General features: G+C 34.2%; 1 protein-coding gene across 1 annotated transcript in view; it reads left to right on the forward strand.

Annotated features, from left to right (window-relative positions):
* Cdk5 (Cyclin-dependent kinase 5) overlaps positions 1–19,415 on the forward strand; it is a 67,964-nt gene that overhangs the window by 22,246 nt on the left and 26,303 nt on the right. The window contains exons 2-3 of the mRNA XM_089090467.1: positions 13,353–13,441; positions 16,364–16,645. Of these exons, the coding sequence (XP_088946593.1) occupies positions 13,353–13,441; positions 16,364–16,645 (371 nt within the window). The remainder of the gene's footprint in view (positions 1–13,352; positions 13,442–16,363; positions 16,646–19,415) is intronic.

Here is a 19,415-nt window from a genome sequence, read left to right on the forward strand (position 1 = left end):
GTGTTTTCCAATGAAAATATTCAAAATACAATGAAAATATGCCCCCCCCCCCAGAAATTTTTGAGTTTGGGGGGAAGGGAGATTTTAAATGACTATTATATTTGCTTTTTTTTGTGTGCACTTTTTGACTCTAAAATGTGAATTCAACCCATTTGGGTCTGTGGTAGCTAGTACGCCCCCACAGAATTTGCTTTTTATTTCAATTGCAAATATTTAAAATGGATTAGTTTTATAGTTTCACATCAACGGTTAGCTGTACGAGAAAGTTTTTTGAAGGAAAACACTACCGGCCCTACAAATTACATACCATAATCAAGTTTACTATGCTTGAAAAGTCTAAAGACTAGAAAGAATGTTTGCTGTTCGAATCGTATTGTTTGTGAATGATTAAAAGACGATGACTGACAAAAACATTTTTTAAACTAAAGAAAACTTTAAAATTTAGTAAATTGTCAAATGATGTCAAAATGTAATTTTTTCCAGAAATTGAAACCCGTTGAAATCAAACTGTCACTCTAATAAGTTTATCACACACTCGCTCTACTTTTAGTTGAAAATGTCCTCTTGTGAAAAATTGCTTTTTTTTGTGTGCACTTTTTGACTCTAAAATGTGAATTCAGCCCATCTGGGTCTGTGGTAGCTAGTACGCCCCCACAGAATTTGCTTTTTATTCCAATTGCATATATTTAAAATGAATTAGTCCCTACAAATTACATACCGTAATCAAGTTTACTATGCTTGAAAAGTCTACAGACTAGAAAGAATGTTTGCTGTTCGAATCGAACCAGTACTCAAATCGAATTAAACTGATAAGAGAGGGTCTATTCAAACAGATATTTATGGCATGATTTGAAAAAAAAAGGTAAAACATCAAATTAAAAAATAAGTTTTCAGTTGGAAGTAAGAAGCAACACTAAAACTTAAGACGAACAAAAATTATTCTGTATATGAATGGGGCTGCTCCCCGTCTCAATCCTCGCTCTACTTTTAGTTGTAACTGTCCTCTTGTGAAAAAATTGCTTTTTTTCTGTGTGCACTTTTTGACTCTAAAATGTGAATTCAGTCCCATCTGGGTCTGTGGTAGCTAGTACACCCCCACAGAATTTGCTTTTTATTCCAATTGCAAATATTTAAAATGGATTAGTTTTATAGTTTCACATCAACGGTTAGCTGTACGAGAAAGTTTTTTGAAGGAAAACACTACCGGCCCTACAAATTACATACCATAATCAAATTTACTATGCTTGAAAAGTCTAAAGACTAGAAAGAATGTTTGCTGTTCGAATCGTATTGTTTGTGAATGATTAAAAGATGATGACTGACAAAAACATTTTTGAAACTAAAGAAAACTTTAAAATTTAGTAAATTGTCAAATGATGTCAAAATGTAATTTTTTACAGAATTGAAACCCGCTGAAATCAAACTGTCACTCTAATAAGTTTATCACACCCTCGCTCTACTTTTAGTTGAAAATGTCCTCTTGTGAAAAAATTGTTTTTTTTTTGTGTGCACTTTTTGACTCTAAAATGTGAATTCAGCCCATCTGGGTCTGTGGTAGCTAGTACGCCCCCACAGAATTTGCTTTTTATTCCAATTGCAAATATTTAAATGAATTAGTCCCTACAAATTACATACCGTAATCAAGTTTACTATGCTTGAAAAGTCTAAAGACTAGAAAGAATGTTTGCTGTTCGAATCGAACCAGTACTCATTTATTGATACGTATTGCGCTTGAATAGTTACGCAAGATTAACTCAATGAGAGGGTAGACCTAAAGATGGCTTAATTTTCCAAAATTTAGGGGGAGAGGGTCAATTTTGAATCCAGGATATTTGTTGGGGAATGGGTTAACACTTTTAATGGTGACAAAATTAGAAATGAAAAGATAATTGTTTTTATCATAATTGTTTTTGACTTCGTTGTGCGAACCATTTCTCTTTGATATTTTAGTGATTTTAGCTATAACATTTGAATAAAAGGTAGTAAGATATATTTTTTATTGATCTACATTGCGCTTGCAAAAAAAACACGCAAGATTAACTCAATGAGAGGGTAAACCTATATGCATTTTTACTTTTTTCTTTGCAGAAAAAGGTTGGAGGAGGGGGCTTTTTTGAGATAAATGCTTTTCTAGACAAAATTATGTCTGACAATAAATTCTGTAGAAGGGGGTAATAATTTTCATTCTGTAAAAAAAAGGTGAAATTATTTTCCATACTAATTTTTTTCTCTTCTTTAAGGACAATGGTGAAGAATGTGTCCCACCTCCCAGTAAGAGAGCACGGGGTCAAGGTAAAACCCCTGCAACCGTTGTTCAATATGGCCGTTGGCCGAAACCCCCCAGCTCCACGCTGCCTACCCAAGTGCAGCCATCTGTGCAAGCCCATGACATCACTGGCTCGACTGCACAAGTCCGTACCGTCACTGGCCCTACTGCACAAGCCGCAGCCCAATCTGCGCAAGAAATTAACGACGTCGGCCTGTCCGCCCACCATCATGTGTTGCCTGGGCCTTTAAGAGCTGCACCACCAACACAAGGTCCGCCGATGCTACAGCATGCTTCGCCTGGGCCTTCGGGCACCCAAGTGCAGCCAGGATTTGCAAATGGGAGCATTTTTTCTTACCTATCTAAAAACAAAACTATTTTTCAACCCAATATAAACTTGTCTCAGAGATATTAAAATATTATTTTCTCTATAATCTCACACCCCTTGTTTTAAATTTCTATTCTCCCCCCTCCCTGAGAGATATCTAAATATAATGTAATTTTTTGCATGTCAAAGAAACCACTCTCTTTCTTCTAATCTTTGCTATTTTCTATGCATTCCCCCACACTGTTGCTATCTCTTCGCTATCTTATAATAATATTTTTAGCTAATTTTCTAGTTTACCGCTATCTCACACTTTGAAACTCAAAATGCTATTTTTTGCCGTGAATATTATAGTTTTAATTTTTGGCATAAGGCTCCGCACGTGCATATAAATAGATCTGTTCCACCTCTTTTCCTGTTTAGTTCTATCATTAGCGGTTTTAGTCAAGTCTAGGTTTTCAATGTCCTCTTGTGAAAAAAAAAAGTTTTTGTCACTCTAACAAGTTTATCTCTATACATAACTTTACAGAAAATTTAAGTTTGAATAATTATTCGTTATTATTTTAGCACATCTTTGATTTAGTCTAGTTGCTCTTTACTTTTAGTTGAATATGTCCTCTTCTGGAAAAAAAGTTTTTGTCACTAATAAGTTTATCACTAGACATAACCTTACAGAAAATTTAAGTTTTAACAATTATTATTTATTATTTATACACATCTTTTATTTGGTCTAGTAGCTCTTTACTTTTAGTTGAAAATGTCCTCTTGTGGAAAAAAAAGTTTTTATTATTCTAATAAGTTTATCACTAGACATAACTCTAAATGAAATTTAATTTTGAACAATTATTCTTTATTATTTCATCACAACTTTGATTTAGTCTAGTAGCTATTTACTTTTAGTTGAAAAATGTCCTCTTGTGGAAAAAAAAAGTTTTTTTCACTCTAATAAGTTTATCACTAGACATAACTTTATAGAAAATTTAAGTTTGAACAATTATTCGGTATTATTTCTACACATCTTTGATTTAGTCTAGTAGCTCTTTACTTTTAGTTGAAAAATATCCTCTTGTGTAAAAAAAGTTTTTGTCACTCTAACAAGTTTATCACTATACATAGGTTTACAGAAAGTAACCTCTTAGTTTAACTGAGGTATGACATGTGTGGGGGCTCACTATCGAGGAGGAGGAGAATCTTCTAGCTACATGTGCAGAGATCGAGAGCATCGAGATTACACCGGAGGAGGAGGAAGAACTTCTCTGTACATGTAGATCGGTGGATCTCTTGAGGAGTGGGTCTTCGGATCAAATACATAACCCGAGACTTCGAGTGCGTGAAGATTTATTTGCGGAGGAGATACCCTCTCTCATAAATATTGTGCCAGTGGAGGAGGATGAGGTTCAAATAATAGAACCTCCTGAGATAGTATACATTAAAACAGTGATAAATATGGATATTACAAAGGAATAAATATTTGAACATAGATTGTTTGTAAATTTGTTTATTGTTAAAATGCATATATATACAACAATGTCTTTAAATCTTCACTTTAGATTTCTTCTTCTTCTTCGATATATAGGCAACTGTCGTGAACCACTAATGCCGGTAAATCATTTGGATTCACTATATATTGATCCTGATTGACTGCAAAGTCAGGGTCACATTTTCTACAGTACAATGTAACTTCACTCTTGTCATATCTCTTTGTATAGTCAATGATGCTATTTGCATTCATATGAAATTCACGAGTTTCAATCTGTCTATTTGAAGCAATATCACATACAGTGTTTTCAAATGGTGAATCACATTCGGTAACTGCCAGATAAAAATCACTTGGTTTATAGTCATAGTAGGCAGTGTCGTCACAACGATGACGTAGAAACCAAATTGTCTTGTTAGCCCAACAATTGAATCGTACACCAGATTCCTCTTCCCAGAATAATTTAAATCCGCGAGGATACCATTGTCGTAGCAATAAACTAGAGTCGTGTTTAGTATTCTTCCTGATCATATCAGGATAAGTATTCTCTCACTGATCATATGTTTCATAGTGAAATCTGTAAAAAAGGGGCCCTATAGGGTGCGAGTCACACATCTCTTAAAGACCTGAATTACATCCTTTAATTTGTACTGCATAGCCTCTATGTAATTTGCAAGTATTGCATAATTTGGACTTTTCAATATAATCATCAATAATTGTACAATTCTCATATTGAGTCCAACTGCCAAGAGTGTACATACGTAATCGGCATGTATATAACATTTTTTTTCGGTTTTTAACGTAAACTCACTCACAGCTAAAACGAAACTGATCGTCCTCGCTCGATAAATTTAGTGAGGAGAAATGGGGAGAGGAGTAGCTCTGTGACGTTACATCTTTCGAATGATGGAGCCATCTACATTGAATCCATTGGCAATGTTTTCAAAAGTATATCCACGATATGATTCTGCTTTGTTCCAATTAATATATCAATAAATTGACTATAAGCACTTGAGTCACATTTTAAAAGTTTCATACAATAGTCCAATGGGGGAGAACCACTCCTCATTTTATTGTCAAGTTTTCCCCGACAAGAGAATATCCTACGTTGAGGGAATAACTCGAGAAAATCATCATCCAAAATCAAAAGTTTTTCCATAAACACTAGATTTTATCTAAGTCTCTATTTCTCATATTTATTCATTTTTCAATCCTTTCACTCTAACTGTTGACTCTAGACTGACCCTGATTCGTTAGCACCTAGCCTAACCTAACCAGAAAAGAAAGAGAACATTTTCGATTTCGAAACAATTTTATTGAATAATTACAAAAACAACAATAATACTAAGCATGTACAATTAGCGATAGAGTTTATTGTCTTCGATATGTTTCACTAATGCACTTAAAGCTTATTGAAGTCTATTCACATGGGCTATATCAACTTTAGCGGCGAAACATAATTGATCCTCCATTTTAAATTTGCTCAAGGATATCACATATCTTGCATATACATCATCCCATTCCAGACAAAGTCGTGATCCTCTCGTGATTTTCATCGCAATGTTAGGCGATCTTTTATTATTGCCATCAACTCCACTATCAAATTCTAAGAGGGGAAACATTCCACTCATCATCATCAGCAAATATATATATCCAAATGAGTAAAGTCAAAACTGTTCTTCTCACTCCTTTGAATTCTATTCACAGACTAATATTAATATAGCAAAAATACTTTCCTCATATTCCCGCCGCCGCTAATATGTAAGCAAGCCCTCTGATTGGCTGAGAAGGAAACACGTGATCTAACTGTTTCCTATTCCGTTAGGTCTCATAACATTCGCCTCGAGCATGTACTTGCCCAAAATAACAACAACAACAAATGCTGTTTCCTATTTCTGGACACCATGACATTCGCTGAGAGCGTGCACTTGCCTAAAACAACAACAACATCAAATACTGTTTTCTATTTCTGAACACCATGACATTCGCTGAGAGCGTGCACTTGCCCAAAACAACAAATAAATCGACCTTGGAAATTTAGGTCATTGACCCCATTAACCACGTGTTCTCCCTAGGGACTCTATGCCCATATTTGGTGCCCCGTCACGAGCTCATGAGGCCTTTCTACTTGTATCCACAAATTTTCTCTATTGATTACCTATGTGGTAGTCTTGGATGGCTTTATTGTGGTCATAGAATTTGTAATTTACAAATTTGAAGAAACAACCAAACCAAAAGTTAAACAATAATCAAAAGCTCATTTTAATTTTATATTAATTTTAATATTAATTTTACTTTTATTTGGTTAAATGGCTTTCTCGAAACTTGTTTAATTTTATTTACGAACGTTTTTATCAGTAATAAATATACGTAACTTACGAATTAACTTACATAACGAACTTCTATATTCATATATTTTTAATACATATATTAGAGGGTTCACCCCCTAGTCAATACCTTGCTCTTTAAGCTAACGTTCGAATTTTGTTCGAATTCTTTAAAAATGACCCCTTAATGACGTTAATTAGAATAAATAGCTCTTATCAAAGTACTAAATAATCTTTGGCTTAAAGAGCGAGGTATTGACTAAGGGGTGAACCCTATCATATACGTAATGTTTTCTGTCGTTTTAAGTTTTGATGTTGCTACTTACTTTCAGTTGAAAAACTTGTTTTTTATATATATAATTTCTAATCTTTTTTAAAATAATGCTGGGAAATCCGGCGCCTCCTTCATAGTAATGTCCCTTCCCCCATGAAAACTTCCTTCATGGAAGGATCCTCCCACATTACCCCCGACCCCCCCCCCCACTACTAGAAAAAACTTCCTAGCTATTAATCCCTGCAACACAAATTGAGATCTGATAAGCCCTTCTGATGTGTGAGGATTGCAATAATGTAACCTTTCCCTCACATACGCTGATTCTAGCTAGGACACCCAAAGCCAGAATTTTAGCTGTTGACCAGATTTGATTAAATTCCAACTGCCTAGAAACTAGGCCAATGACAATAAATTTAGAATTTTTCTCCTCACCGAATTCATACTGAATTGTGATCAGGTATGGCTTTTACTTCCCACCAAGTTTCTTTTAGATATCCGATGTTCCCTTCTGACTGGTGTGCAGATGAGAAGAACATAGAGGTTTCCCTTCTCCCACGGAGTTTAAACTGGCCCCGAATCCTAAAAAGGCATAACTAGGACCATAACTGTTGCTCATGACTAAACACGTGTCTATCCGAATACCCCAATAACTATTCTGCAGTCGCTATATGAAATTAAATAAAAAAACAAGTTTTTTAAACTGAAAGTAAGGAGCGACATTAAATCTTAAAACGAACAGAAATTATTCCGTATATGAAAGAGGCTGTCCCCTCCTCAACGCCTCGCTCTTTACGCTAAAGTTTTTTATTGTTTAAAAAAATGAAGTTGTGAGACAGAGTCAAACTTTAGCGTAAAGAGCGCGGCGTTGAGGAGGGCACAGCCCCTTTTATATACGGAATAATTTCTGTTCGTTTTAAGTTTTAATGGCGCTCCTTACTTTCAGTTGAAAAAACTTGTTTTTTTTATTTAATTTCTGATCGTTTTTTAGTTAATGCGGCTTTTATTTTTGTTCACCGTCTATGAATAATTAAACGAAATTTGCATAAAAATTTTACTTTTCTTTTGCTAAACGGCTGTCTCTAATTTTGGTTATGATGTAATTTATAAATTAACTTACGTAGCGAATTTCTATATTCGTATATTTTTCTTGTGGCAAAAAATACGTTGTAGTTATAGTTGCAGAGTTTTGCATATATGAGCTTGAAACCTGTGTAATTCGGTTTTCTGATACGCTGAATCTGACGGTGTGATTTTCATTAAAGTTCTTTCACTTGTAGGTGATGTTTCTCCCCTCTTATAAAAATCAGGTAAATTTCCTCAGTATCGAAACCTTTGATAAGTAATACTAAACTTAATAAAAATTCATATATTTATACTAAGCATTATAAGCCCATTCTTTTGATACATTTATTGACATCAAAATTCTGTTTTTAAAAGTATCTATTACTATTGAGCCGTATTGCTTGTTTTTTATTTTTTATTACGTATAGGTTATTACGTATATGAGGGGGTTCTCCCTTAGTCAATACCACGCTCTTTACGTTAAAAGTTAAAAAAAATTTTAATTCACAAACCCCTGAATCACAAAATCTGTTTAATTAGAATAGATAGCTCTTTTGAAAACACTAAAAAAACTGTAGCGTAAAGAACGAAGCGTTGACTTGAGGGAAAACCCCCTCATAAACGTAATAAATTCTGTTCGTTTTGAGTTTTAATGTTGCTTCTTATGTTTAGTTAAAAAAACTTGTTTTTTTTTAAATTTAAGTTCTGGTCACTTTTTAAACAACGCTCGGAAATCCGGTACACTCTTCATAGAAATTTCCCTTGACATAAAGAAATATCCACCACGGAACTATTCTCCCGTGTCAAATGCTCCTCCAGCCCCCGCCCGCCAACAGAAAAAAATTCTTCCTGAAAATGTCTGTATACTTCCCAATAACCAATACAATATGTAAGCAATGGGCAAAGTTCATATCTTGCAGCCATTCCTCGGGGAACTGTGGGGGATTAAGTCATCCTAAAAGACATATTTATTAGATTTTCGACTCTGAACAAAATGGCTATCTCAAAATTTTAATTGGGTGACTCTGAGAAAAAATGCGTGTGGGAGGGGGCCTGGTTGCCCTCCATTTTTTGGAGGGCACGTATCGTGATCTTTTTTCGAGCAAAAAATGCAAATTTCCACCTTTTTGCAGATAGGAGCGTGAAAATTCTTTAATAGGGTTCTCTGATAAGCTGAATGTGATGGTGTAATTTTTGTTAAAGTTAATTAAAAATGCAAAATTCCACGTTTTTGCAGATAGGAGTTTGAAGCTTCTTTAATAATGTTCGTTGATAAGCTGAATCTGATGGTGTGAATTTCGTTAAAGTTAATTAAAAAAATTTGCAATTAAAACAAAATTTTATTGTTTAAAAAAATTGAGTTTTGAGAAAGTCAAACTTTAGCGTAAAGAGCGAGGCGTTGAGGAGGGGACAGCCCCTTTCATATACGGAATAATTTCTGTTCGTTTTAAGTTTTAACGTCGTTATTTAATTTCAGTTAAAAAAAACTTTTTTTTTTTTATTTCATTTGTGTACGTTTTTTAATTAATGAAGGTTTTGATTTTGGCTCACCGTACATGAATAATTAAAAAAAATTTGCATATTAATTTCACTTTTATTTGGTTAAATGGCTTTCTCGAAACTTGTTGAATTGTATTTACGAACGTTTTTATTAGTAATAAATATACGTAACTTACGAATTAACTTACGTAACGAACTTCTATATTCATATATTTTTAATACGTATATTAGGGGGTTTGCCCCCTAGTCAATACCTTGCTCTTTAAGCTAAAGTTCAAATTTTTGTCCAATTCTTTAAAACTGACCCCTTAATCACAAAGGCCGTTAATTAGAATAAATAGCTCTTATGAAAGTACTAAAAAATCTTTGGCTTAAAAAGCGAGGTATTGACTAGAAGGTGAACCCAATCATATAGCTAATATTTTTTTGTTCGTTTTAAGTTTTGATGTTGCTCCTTACTTTCAGTTGAAAAACTTGTTTTTTTATATTTAATTTCTGATTTAAAAAAAAAATAATGATGGGAAATCCGGCGACCCCTTCATAGCAAAATCCCTTCCCCCATGAAAACTTCCTTCATGAAACGATCCTCCCACATAGCCCTCGACCCACCCACATAACCAGAAAAAATTCCCCCTGAAAACGTCTGTATACTTCCCAATAACCAATACTATATGTTAACATTGGGCAAAGTTCATAACTTTCAGCCCTCCCCCTGGGGGCTTCGAGGGCTTAAGTCATCCTAAAAGACATAGTTATAATATTTTCGGCCATGCTGAACAAAATGGCTATCTCAAAATTTTGATCGGGTGACTTTGTGAAAAAAATGAGTGTGGGAGGGGGCCTAGTTGCCCTCCATTTTTTTGGTCACTTAAAAGGGCACTAGAACTTTTAATTTCCGCTCCAATGAGCCCTTCCATGATATTCTAGAACCACCGGTTCGATACAATCACCCCTGGAAAAAAAACACAAAAAAACAAAAAAAACAAATAAACACGGATCCGTGATCTTTCTTCAGGCAAAAAAATGGAAAATTCCACATTTTTGAATATAGGAGCTTGAAAGCTCTACAGTAGGGTTCTCTGATACGCTGAATATGATGGTGTGATTTTCATTAAGGTTCTATAACTTTTAGGGGGTCTTTCCCCCTTTTTTCTAAAATCAGCCAAATTTTCTCAGGCGCGTAACTATTGATAGGTAAGATTAACCTTGATGAAACTTATATATTTGAAATCAGAATTAAAATCTGATTCTTTTGATGTATCTATTGGTATCAAAATTCCATTTTTTAGAGTTTCGGTTACCATTGAGCCGGGTCGCTCCTTACTTACAGTTACGTTACCACGAACTGTTTGAGAAATAACCTTGGAGATCCAGAATATCCAGAATACAAGAAAGAATATTCTCAAGCAAGTGAAGAGCTTGGAAATGAGATAGTTTAAACCCAGTGAATTTGCTTTATTATGGTTTGCACTGCAAATTTCTTAGAGATGCAGGTTGAAAATTATTAGTCAAATTTTTAAAGAAACCGACATTATTGTACTTAAGTGTCTTGATTTTCAAAAATAAACTCTCTCACCAGTCCCAAAAAAAAAGAAAAAAAAAGAAAATTAGTAAAAATAAAAACACATGTCTCCGCCACCTTAAAATTTTTTTGTAGTAACTATTTCACACACAAATGTGTTTCTGTGAGCTATATCTGCAAATTTATTTCTTTATAAATAACAGAGAACAACTTTGGTGTTTTCAGTTTACATTCTGTTTTCAGACTTATTTTTAAGTTTTAATTACTTCATTCATCTTTATTTGTATTTGAGACCCCAACTGGAAGCTTTAGAGCAAATCATAATTGTGTGCTTTGTGTGACTTATGTGTTTTTCAGTTTACATAATATTTGTGACGTTGTTTCTGTTTTAGTCAATGTACTTCATTCATCTTTATTTTCATTGGAAGATCGACATGGATTTTTGGGGTCCGATACCGATATATAGGTAGCGTACCAATACGATACCGATTATGCCGATAAACTCCCCTCGGAAAAAAAACCTTACCTAAGGCTTAAACCCCCCATTCTCTGCCCATGTTCATACTCACATGTTTCTCCCTGGTCTATTACACACCAAAAAACAGCCTCTGTAATTTACTGTGGATTCCAAAAATTAGGCCATTTACAAGACTTTTGATTTTCTTTACCTTTTCTGATCAGCAGCTTCCGAGCGCACAAACAAAATGGCGGATATTTGCAGAAGCAACAAATAAGAAAAAAATTAATCGAAGAAACCGGTTTAGTTACAAAAACACAAACACGTGGAAATATAATTGAAAGAAGCGTAAGGCACACTTGATGCAGGGGTGCAGCTAGAGTTTTTAGTTTGGAGGAGGGATTTAAAGAATGTGTTTACGAAATCGTCGAGTATGCCGGCAAATGCGGTCACACAAGGTAAATTTCCAAGGTAAATTTTTCAAGGTGTTGACAGGCAGCGGTGACACCATAGAACTCCCCCTCCCCCTTAGCGGCGCCCCTGACTGGATATCATGGTACCGATTGAATCTTGGATCTTTCACCCCCGCAAGTGAACATTCATTAAACAGAAATGTACAGTTTATTGTATTATTTTTAGTTGTTTTGGTTGAGGATGTTCGTTTTTGAAGTCACCATTCATTTAGAATACTGCTGCACCGGGTGCATAGTGAGAAGTATTGACAGGAAATATACTTTGGCTTCTTTTGACTTACCTGTGCTGCTCTGTCCACCATGGTGAGATTTAGCTGGTGGTTCCGCCCCCAAGGACTGGGCAAGCAAAAATTACCTGAGGATATCTGGTACCATCTTCTGGACAAGTTGCGCATAAAGTAGAATAACAAAAAATATCCGCCGATAACCGATATTTTTTTCCGATATCCGATAATGACACTGACCCTCATATCGGCCCGATAATATCGGTCGGGCCCTAATTGGAAGATCCCACCTTGAAATTTCGGAGAAAATCATCTCCGAGAATTGCTGGCAATAGTTGTTAATTAGTCAACATTTACGTTTCTGCAAGCTAAGAGCATTGTTAGTAAGTTGTTCGGAAATAGAGGGTTCCAGTATATGCCAATAGTTCGAAAAGCTAATGAGAGGTTAGTTTAAAATAAATATCACTCATAACGTCTTACTAATTGTTAAGTAATGCGCTGCTATTCTATGTACACACGGCATAAATAATAAATAATATGCATCCTATGTTGGCCAGGTTTTAAATCAAGGCAGATAGCACAAAAGGGAATTCACAAACCTGTCAAATTACTCAAATGATGCTTCCTTCGAGCTGCTTTTCAATGTTTTCTAAGCAGGTATGTTAGAATATTTTTAAGGACTGCCGTTTCCTGAACTTTAAAAAGAAAATTCTGCTCTGTTCAATCAATAAAACTCTTTCTAATGATTTAAGTCTCATTAAATCTAAATATCTTTATCTATCTTATCCAATTTCTACAAATTATGGCAAGACCGTTCAATCAATTCTAAATAGTTTAGCCACACAAACTGAGAAGATTTTTAATGATCAATATTGTGTTACCCTTTAATGTCTCCAGGTACTTTTATGATATACCCCCTACCGCTCAAGTTGTTCATGCATTGACGCACTGTAAACCGGTTTCTTTAGCTAGCTTATTTCAACTTAGCGTGAGAAACGACAAAGAGAAGTGACAGAATAGATGGGAAATATATAGTTGGCGCTGTATATTTGCACATTAGACGGTGGGGATAAAGCATTTCGAAAGTATGAAGTCAGAAAATAATTCCTACTTCATAATATGCAGAATATTTGTAGCTAACTCATTTTGCATGCAGACCCGCCGTAGTTTACCCCCCCCCCCACACACACACACTAATGTGCAATTATATAGCCCGAATTTGTTTATAAAATATATTTTTATTATACTTAGGTATATTTTATTAGGATTAACCTACCTTCACTTCTTGAGCGGTAGGGGGTATATCATACAAATAGCCTACCTGTCTCGAATCCTCTTAAGTTAACTTCGTATAAATATTAATATGTTTGCAGAATATTTGTATAAATACTATAATTGCATAATATTTGCTTAAATATTAATATACGTAATTTTTTCTTCTCTAGGTACATATGGGACAGTCTTCAAAGCTAAAAATCGAGAAACACATGAAATTGTTGCTTTGAAACGCGTGCGCTTAGATGACGATGATGAGGTAATACATATTTTTGAAAATATTCATAAGTCCTGTCCACACACTACGGAGGCTGATTAGGACCCCCATCCCTTCATAAAGACCAGTCTCAACGGCAACCAATGAATCTTCAAAACAGGGCCCTAAAAGTTTTCTTGGCTTTTTGCCACTCCCTCACGAAAGACCCTAGGATAACCCCCGCCCCCCTCCCAAAGGGCTGGACTCTTATGAATCTATGTCTATCAACGTCACACGTATCCTCTGTGGAATAATGTCTCTAAAGCCCTGTCCTAACTGCTGCTATAAGGGTTGTGAGGATTCTATCCTAAGGAGCTTGTATGAAAATATTAAAGAAAATATTTCTCTTTGTCGTAATTCATGTGTAAGACGGCTAGGAGAGACCTCGCCTTGCTCTCCTTTGCTGAATGAATGAATGAATCTATATACTCAATGGGATACAACATTGCAATGAAATAATACGCCCTAAACGGAGAGTTGAATTTGAAACTCTTGGGTTTAATTTGACACAAATTAAACTATAGACGAACCTAGGCTATGTGCATTGTTTTTTATCCTACATGTTCAAACGTGTAAGTTGTCGTCAATTATCGATAAGCAGGTTTTTGGTAGATAAAAACACAAGATCAACGATTGAAAAAGAATAAAAAGGGATAGTAAATTCAATTACATTAGCGCTAGTGAGGATGTCCTAGAGGAAGACGGATAATCTTCTTTCATAGAACCATTGCCAAACATACAGTGTAAAAATGCTCAGCGGCGTAGATCCAGCATTTTAATTGGAGGGGCAAGAGGGGTGAATATATAATAATTTTTTATCCAAATTATGGGGTGCAACTGCCCCCCCCCCCCCGAAATGGCCTGCTGAAAATGTCCTAATATAGCTGAAAAGCAGTATTATTCAATGAGCTCAGGTACTAAGTTCTAAATTCGGGTATTGACCGAGATATTTCAGTAGTTGAAAAAAATGGTTAGGCTTATCATTACATAATGGTCTTTGAACTGTATATTATATCCATGTATAACCAAAACTAAGAGATCAATTCTGGTCACCTAAATTTGAGGGCCTAGATATCAGAAAGTAATTTTTTTTTTTAACTTAATTATTTTAGCTGTGAACCCCCCAAAAGCTTCCCAAGGCGAGTGCTGAAGTACCTCAAATTTCATTTTAAGGTGGGATTTTTGATCGATTTTTTTTTTTTTTTTTTTTTTTTTTTTTTTTTTTTTAAACCAAAAGTAAGTAGAACCAGGAACACGGTCACATGAAAACAGAGCAACACAGCTGTTTAAAAGATGTAAGCTATAATGAAAGAGATTATTAATGCTAATAGTGAGGAGTTGCTCTCTCTCAGAAATCATATACTCCAGGTGGCATGTGCCAAGCGTGACCGAACCGTGCTAAGCGTTTTGAGGAGTGTACCAAGCGTGACGCAACTCTGTGGCACACGTGGCATTTTGACATGCAGGCCTGCACCAGGGGGTGACAAGTCTCCGCCCCCTCGGCAAATAAACAGGAACTTAGGGAGGTTTTATGGTGATTTTTGTTCGTCTTTTCATGACTCCAATAATGGAAACTAAATCACTACTGTTGTTTCTTCAATAAAAATAGTTTTATTTCATGAAACACTTTAAAATAAACAAAATAGTATTTCACGACTTAATATCATGCAATGTTAATGTTAAACTTCTAGAAAAAAGTGTATATGAAAAATGCCTTTGGTGATTTCCTGCTAAGCGTCACGGTGACAAAATAAGCTTTGTTTGTTACTTTCAGCCTATTAGTGAGTAACAAAGCCTCCATTACCTAATCAAGGTATACTTTTTCATGCATATATTAATTATTTATTTTGAATACTATAGATGACTTCAAATTCGAAGCCCAGATCCGTCCTGGAAGTAATAAAGGACCCCCCCCCCTTCTAATCAAGGACAAAACTTCAGCCTAAACTAACAATTTTTTTTAGCTTAAAGCCCCTCCCTCTGGTTCTAATCCATGATCAAGTCAAACCCTAGGGTTGAAAGTCAGAGAGGTTACATTCCCCCTCCTCTTCCTCCTTTATCCTCCTCCTTCCTCCTTTATATTCTTGGTCGCAGGCTGAAATCTATTTCGTATGATCTGCTTCTTTGGTTACTTTTTAATCAATGAAATTTCTTCTTAAGCAACGAGTATGATACTATCCCTTCTGGTGGTTAAATAAATAAATACTATTATATTAATAATATATAAATAATAAATACTAATATATAAATAAATAATTTCCTTGTATCTGTGCTTTTATTTTGCCTTTTATAGTTTTGTGAAATACTTTGTAGTGCGTTGATGATATAATTGAATATAGTTTGTTGCATAATGTCTTCTATTTTTAACATAGAGTGTAATATTAATATAATAGAAGCACCAGGGGACGGATCTTCTCTCTCTGTAAAGAAAGACCTCCTTTCTCAAAATAACTTTAATTACTTTTATTTTATTCGGCAAGTGTTCTCATATATTTATACCGACTTATTATTCTATATTATTGACAATCAAATTAAATTGTATTGTGGTTTTTAGAATATTTAGCACAGCACTTATCTTTAGCAATATTTATTATAACTACTCTGAAGTATTTGTGAGATAATTCATATGAAAAAGTTTTTTTTCAAAATTAAGGCTCTAAACGAATTTTTCCGAAGTTGTGACCTATCTACATCATTTTTCACACCGGAAAATGGTAACATGGCAGTTTTCAGTAAAAAACATGGCGCTATTGTTGAGAAAAAAAAATTACAGATGTATGCTTATACCCTACTCAATTATTTTTCGTTTAACAATATGAGATGTGTTGAACATGTTATTCAGTATAATGATTAAACATATGCATTGCAAGCTTTTATTATTTGTATTAATAGCACTAAATAATTTGACTTTGATTTTTCTTTCAGGGAGTACCCTCATCAGCACTAAGAGAAATTTGTCTCTTAAAGGAACTCAAGCATAAAAATATTGTGAGACTGCATGATGTACTACATAGTGAAAAGAAATTGACTTTGGTATTTGAGCATTGTGATCAAGATCTAAAGAAGTACTTCGACAGTTTAAATGGAGAAATAGATCCAGATGTTGTGGCTTCTTTTATGTTCCAGCTGCTTAGAGGATTGGCATATTGCCATAATCACAATGTTCTTCACAGAGATTTGAAACCTCAAAATCTTCTTATTAACAAGGTAGCTTACTATCAATGATGCTTTTCTTCTTAAATACTGACGAAAACCACGCTGCCTTTCCATCATAAAAAATCATGGTTGCAGCAGTAGCTGCAATCAGAATCAACTGACGTCATCAGCGCATATATAGTATAAACAAAAAAAGTAACTTACTAAAAATATCTCTATAAAAAGTTTTCAGACTAAGATATGATTTATTCATCATGCAATACACATACAATATTACATTTTGCTATTCCCCCAAAGGCTAATTGGCCTATAAAGAAGAAGGAAGACAAATGAGTCACTTACTCAGCGGAAAAATAACCACTTACTTGCAGAGAGAAGAGCAAAAAGAAGAAGAGAAAAAAAAATATATTAATAGAAAATAAACTATAGTACACAAAACTAAATAGATTGAATAGACTAAATTGATTAAGTATATTAAATATACTAATAGACTCTAATAAAATAATAAAAATATATAGGAAAAATAAATAAATAAATAGCTAAAAATAACTTCTAAGAAGCCAAAGAATTTTGAAAAAATTTTTTGAACAAACTTTGAGCTGATTCACACAACTATGATATGACTTGCCATCAAACGATTAAAATATGACCTTACGCAAGGAGTAAAAGGAACTTGAATATGCTTATTTATATTGCAAAGATTATAATTATTCTGATCAGAAGTAAATAATGGCAGAAAACTTAGGGGCTGGGGGAGGTCAGCAAATTAGAATAAATTTTGAGTAGTTACTCGCAAACTATTATCAAAATTTATTTTAGTTTTAGTTTATATTTTTTTTTCGAATGCTTTGAAAATTATGAGCAAATATTTTGCCTACATAATCAACAGACGTCATCAGCGTAATACAATATAAACAAAGGAAATAGTTACTCAAAAACACTTCGATAAACAATTTTCAAGTTAAAATCACCTTTGAAATAAATTTTATAAGTCTTTGAAGGGTCTTTTATTCTTGTTAGTAAGACTAATTAAAAAAATTTTTTTCCACAAAATAAGTTTTTCAAAGAAAAGTAAAGAACTTTATTAAACAAAAACGAGCAAAAGTAAAATCAAATAATCTACCAAGCGTGAAACTACCACAAATCAGCATCGATAAATAAGGAAACCCAAAACGAACAGAAATTACAATAAATAACCGAGACAAACTCAAAACGAGCAGAAATTAACATGAGCAGGGCTCAAAACCCCTATGCCTTTCCAAGGCCAGAACAAAATTTGCACTTAACTGAAAAAAAATATAAATGTGTTTACTTTTATAACTTTAATAAATCAAATAATATTGAGATTTTGATTACTAAATATCAGTATATGTATATTAAACCGACAATGTACATTCATTTGTATTTTTTCAGTAAAGTGCAAATAATGATCTGGCCTTGAAAAGGCATAGGGGTTTTGCGCCCAACTTAGGTTAATTTCTGCTCGTTTTGAGTTTGACTCGGTTAATTATTGAAATTTCTGTTCGTTTTTGGGTTCATTTATTTATCGATGCTGATTTGTGGTAGTTTCACGCTTGGTAGATTATTTTATTTTTGCTCATTTTGTTTAATGGAGCTCTTTACTTTTCTTTGAAAAATTTACTTTGTGGAAAGTTTTTTTAATTAATTAATTTTCGTTTTATATTGGCATAGTCTTTTCAGAGAAAAAGAAAATAATACTTAAAATCTTTTTGTTTTTTTAAAGATTTATAGTTTGGCCTGCTATTTGTATGCTGGAGAAAAATTTTCAGCAATTCTTAACAAGATACACCCTCTTAAAAATCTGGAAACAAATAGAAATGTTTCATTTAGTTTCATACCTCGTCTAGTTTACCTGAAATGGAAAACTTGATACCATTCGCAAAAAAATCTGTTTCCTTTCATTGATAGCTTCAATACAGTAATGATATTTGGATTTGGTTAAATCTTAAGAGCAAAAGCAACCCCAAAAGTTTACCATAAAACCCTCAATCGTTATTGGGATACTGCTGAGATGTCTAATTGGGAAGTAGTATTAACAAAGTGCATTTTGATTTAATCTTATGGCAATATTTAGTTTTTAAACATAAAGTCAAATGAGTGGGTGGACGTGGGTGAGGAATTAGTTTACCTCCAATCACTGTCGACTATTGAAAAGGGCATAAGCACATTCTATTTCAAATCAAATGAGCCCTTTTAGAAGTTCCTACGACAACTCCATCCATACGAAGTGCCCTGGTCTAAACAACAACAACAAAAAAATAATATATTATATCCACATAGATATTTACTATAAAAATGTCAAGCGTTCCAATCACTTTCGACTATTAAAAAGGGCACTAAGCCTTTCGATTTCCAATCAAATGAGCCCTTTTTGAGTTTTTACGACAACACTTTCTATAAACACCTTATATACTCCCAGTGTATAAATTACAACTGTTACCCTAAGGGTAGTGAGGGTGATAGTCATTCTCTAAGACCTAATGCTCCGAACTTTCAATTACGTTAAACAAAATGGCTATCTCAAAATTTTGATTGGACGCGTCTTGGGAAATGGTGGGCGCGACATGGGCGTTAGTCTTTCTCCAATCGCCTTTAACTATTAAAAACTGCACTAGCCCTTTCAATTTCCAATCAAATGAGCCCTTTTGAAGTTTTTATGACAACGCTTTCAATAAAAACCTTATATGCCCCCAGGGGATAACTTACAACCCTCGCCCTGAGTGTTGGGAGGGGGGGGGGGTTGTCATCCTCACAGACCTATTTTTGAGAACTTTCTACTACGTTAAACAAAATGGCTAAA

Source organism: Artemia sp. Qi Xiang Cuo, chromosome 6 (genome assembly GCF_049724085.1).
Source record: "Artemia sp. Qi Xiang Cuo chromosome 6, ASM4972408v1, whole genome shotgun sequence".
In the NCBI taxonomy this organism is placed as follows: domain Eukaryota; kingdom Metazoa; phylum Arthropoda; class Branchiopoda; order Anostraca; family Artemiidae; genus Artemia; species Artemia sp. Qi Xiang Cuo.